Source organism: Vanellus vanellus (genome assembly GCF_965231255.1).
Source record: "Vanellus vanellus genome assembly, chromosome: 17".
NCBI lineage: Eukaryota > Metazoa > Chordata > Aves > Charadriiformes > Charadriidae > Vanellus > Vanellus vanellus.
Window position 1 is genome coordinate 12192177 of NC_138922.1, and position 3818 is coordinate 12195994.

At 55.2% G+C, this 3818-nt stretch overlaps 1 protein-coding gene across 1 annotated transcript; it reads right to left on the reverse strand.

Moving 5' to 3' along the window:
* Nucleotides 1-879: 879 nt before the first annotated feature.
* RGS9 (regulator of G protein signaling 9) lies at nucleotides 880-3818 on the reverse strand (the record flags this gene model as incomplete). The annotated part of the gene is made up of 3 exons (XM_082492316.1): nucleotides 880-1406; nucleotides 2891-3303; nucleotides 3789-3818. The coding sequence occupies 3 exons, from the start codon at nucleotides 3816-3818 to the stop codon at nucleotides 1250-1252; spliced, it is 600 nt and encodes a 199-aa protein (XP_082348442.1). The 3' UTR covers nucleotides 880-1249.

Sequence of the window (3818 nt, forward strand, 5' to 3'; positions counted from 1 at the left end):
GTGGGGCAGCACCATCCTGCTCCACCTTTGCTTTGGGGCGGTGCATCTTTCGGCTATCCTGGGAAAGAGTCTTTGGAAACAGAAACAGCCTCTTGATTTTCCCAAACTGCCCTGTGATTAGAAGTGTCGTCCCAGACCCGGGGGAAATGGGGACCACTGAGCGTGTGTGAGGAGAGACCGTAAATCCCACAGTAGAAGTCAGCATGATGTACCACATCAGCCACACGGGCAAAGCTCCATTTACAATTAGAAATACAAAACAGCGACATCAAAAGTCAAACACTACATGGCCAAAACACAGAATAATGGCCCACATCACACCCATCTAGGAAACCCCTCCGCACTTGAACAAAAATCCACCTTCAAACACTGACATGACATAAGGAAAGCAACGTTCTAACACTCTTGAATAACAACACAGTTAAAGACTGTGGCAGTGCATCGATCTAAGTTCGGAGAGGCCCTAAACACAAATTAGTTTTGGATTTTCCTGGGTGTTGCTGGGGTGCAGTTCAAGTTATGGTTACACAACCCATCCCGGCACTGGGAGGCCACAAAAGGGAAACTGGAGCTCATGCAGCTGTGCTCTGGGGCCTTTGCTCTTCTCCAGCACTGCTTGCTCTTTGGGACCATTTTGGGTTTGGGTTAAGGAATGATGCTATGCCATACAGTACACAGCTTCTCATGAGGGGTTCACTTTATTTTCCCCAGCAACGAGCTGTCTCTTAATGAACTTGCTTTAAAATTAAAAAATGTTATTAATAATAAGAGGTGGACCAAAGCTGCGGACACAAACATGCCCCAATGTTGGCATTGAAGTCTGAATCCTACTCTGAAAAATGCCTGCGAGCTCTGCTCCAGCTGTGTTGTGTACAGTGTGCTGACACCTCATGGCCAAGCGAGTCATTCAGATAAGACACCATTTCCCAGGATATAAATATACACATAAATTCTCCATCTGCTATAAGGCAAGAAACGAGGTTCATTTATCAAGAAGTTTGCAATGAATAGATCTGAATACACCAAAGATAGGAAAGAAAACCAGTCCAGAAATGCTTCAAATTCTTGAATTACAAACAGATGGGTACACCAGGGTGCGTTATTCCCAGCTGTGGCAGTCTGAGCTTCCTCGATGCTGAAGGACGGCTCTAATGCACTTCTTCGAGAACATGGCCCATGTATGGAAGCACACATGGCAAACCTTGTGGTCTCAGGCCTGGGAAGAGATGGCCCATGTCTGGGCTGCTTGTTAGCCAGCTCTCCCCTCTTCCACGGGGTTCTCCCAAGGGCAGATCACCTCCTTGGCAGAGTCCTTACGAGCTCGGTGGCGGTTGTCCTCTCCCTCCGCGGAGTCTATGGGGTAGATTCGGCTCTCCAAAGGAGCATCCATTTTTATTTGGAAGAAGCTGCGTTGTGAAATAAAAACTCATCACGCATACGGCACTGTTTGATGTGCTCTCTGAGACAGCGAACACGCAGCACGGAGCCTGGCTTTGAGTTTTCCACTGTTCAATCCCCAAATCCCAAAGCAAAACTCCTGGGCACAAGCCCGCAGAGGTGGAAAACGAAGGAAATGTGCACTCCCACCCTTTTGAAGCAAAACTGCTGCGTGGCACAGCTCCGGCACAGCCAGAGCGCAGAGCCAGGTGGAGAAGGAGCCCTCAGATTTGTGCTTTTGAATTTATAATGTGGACTCATCCACTTGGTCAGCAGCAGAGGTGGATTAAAAGAGGTTGAAGACATATTACTCATGGTGAGGGACATGGCCAGGATTTGGTTTCAACAGAGACTGCCTCTCCAGGCAAAAAAATCCTCATTCTTACACATCCTGCTCCAGAATGACAAACGTTTCATGACTCTCCCTCAAGATTACTCCTCCCTTGTTACTTCTGGGTCTCCTCTGACTTTCAAATCGTTAAACCAAACCTGAACCAGCGCTTGAGAACAAACACAAATGTATGGGTGGCTTTCAAAATTCAGGTATTAAAAGTAAAACCGGGGGGCTTTACACCACGAACAGGAGGCGCAAGCGCAGCAGAGAGGAACCGCCGGCACGGCCTCTTGCCCGTCTCCCATCAGAAAACACATCCTGTACGGAAAGCAAGTGCGAGGAGCCGCGGGGACAGGAGGCTTTTGGAGGCCTGGCCCTGACGCACGGCAGGCAGCGCAAATGCTGGAGGTGGTTTTTAGATGCAGTTGTAGGAGAGGACACCGTCAGCCGGGCCGGCAGCACCCCCGGCATGGCAGGGAGGATTCTCAGGGGTATAGGGCGTCCCCACCGCAGAGCACCTGAGCGTCTCCCCCTCTCTGCTGCTGCAAAGACCTCAAGCTCATCTCCAACGGCCCCAAAATAACTGAACTGGATAAACAACTTCTGCTAACGTACATAGGGCAGCAGGGCCCCACGGCGCGTGAAGCCTCGTGATACGGGGGCAAACGCAAACGTATCTTCTCGCTGAGCTGGGGCTGCCTCCTGCAAGGCGGCCGCCACCTCCTCCGGCCCACTCCAGCGTGAGGAGGAGGGGACAGGCACCGCAGGTCCCCGGTGTCCCCAGGGGGGAGGAGAGGCTGCTTCCCTGGGTGCACCATGCTGTACCCCAGTGGCCTCAGCTGCTCCCCAGGGCCAGCAGGAAGGTGCAGCACCTCCATTTTCCTGCCTGACGCTCAGGAGGAGCGGCGTTGGTGCCCATGCCTGGCAGCCGCCATCACAGGCAGCCCCACAACAGGCAGAGATGAGGGTGAGATGGCGACAGCTGACTGGAATAGGAAGCACAAGACCCACCTTGATGGGCTCAACTGATACTATTTCAACCCCGGGCTAATTACAAACCAAATTAGTCGCAGAGGTGTGCCCTTCATGAGGGCGTCCAGGTGTCCGCGCAGTGCTTACCTGCTCACCGCCTTGGTGTCCGGCCGCAGCCGCCGCTCCCTCTCGCCCAGTGGCTGCACCTTCCTGTGGGGCACGGCCGGGCACTGGGACGAGAGCACGGGGAAGACGGGTGAGGTCCAGCAGCCCCTCTTCAGGAACCGGCCCAGGGACAGGGCGGCCGCACGGGACTTCCCGCTGCTAGAAGGGAAGGGGCCTGGGCCTGTCCCCTCAGGCTCCCTCTCAGCGCCTGCCATGCTGTCTAGGGCCACGCTGATGGGCGAGGGGCAGGCGGTGCCGTGGGGCAGGGCCGGGGGCCCAGGGGAGGCAGGAGACAGGCTGCTGGGGCCAGGGGGCAGGCAGGCAGGCAGCCATGGCGGGGCACCGGTGCCAGCGTAGACAGCCAGGCAAGGGGCCGGGGAGGCAAGGCGGCATGGCTGTGGGGAGGAAAAGGAGAGAGGCTCAGTCAGGCCCAGGGGGGCTGCACGCCGGTGGCTGTGTCAGAAGTCTTCTCCTCCTTTGGAGAAGGGCCGAGTGCTGCCGTGAGAGGCAAGGCTCAGCCAGGCAGCAGCCGAAAGCCACCCCAGCCAAGCCGGGGATGGTGCCTCCCCCTCCGGCAGCTCTGGCCCCCTGCCTGCCCTCCCGCAGCCGGAGAGCAGAGGCATCACGATTTGCCCATGGAAGGTAACAGGGTCACGGCTACCGGCCTCAGTGGGTGCTGACAGATCTGGCCCCACACCCACTGGGATGCTGTAGGAGACACCAGTTTGTGTAATTCCTTACAACTATTAGCTCCAGGCACGGAGGAGTCGGCTATCCCGAGAATGTGATCTTGGTTATGAACGGCATAACCGTGTCACACCCAAAGCACCAATGTGTTGGCTGCTGTGGTGGCCAAGAAATAGGACACTGAGCTCCAAACCCTGATGACTGATAATACAAGAAGCCACAT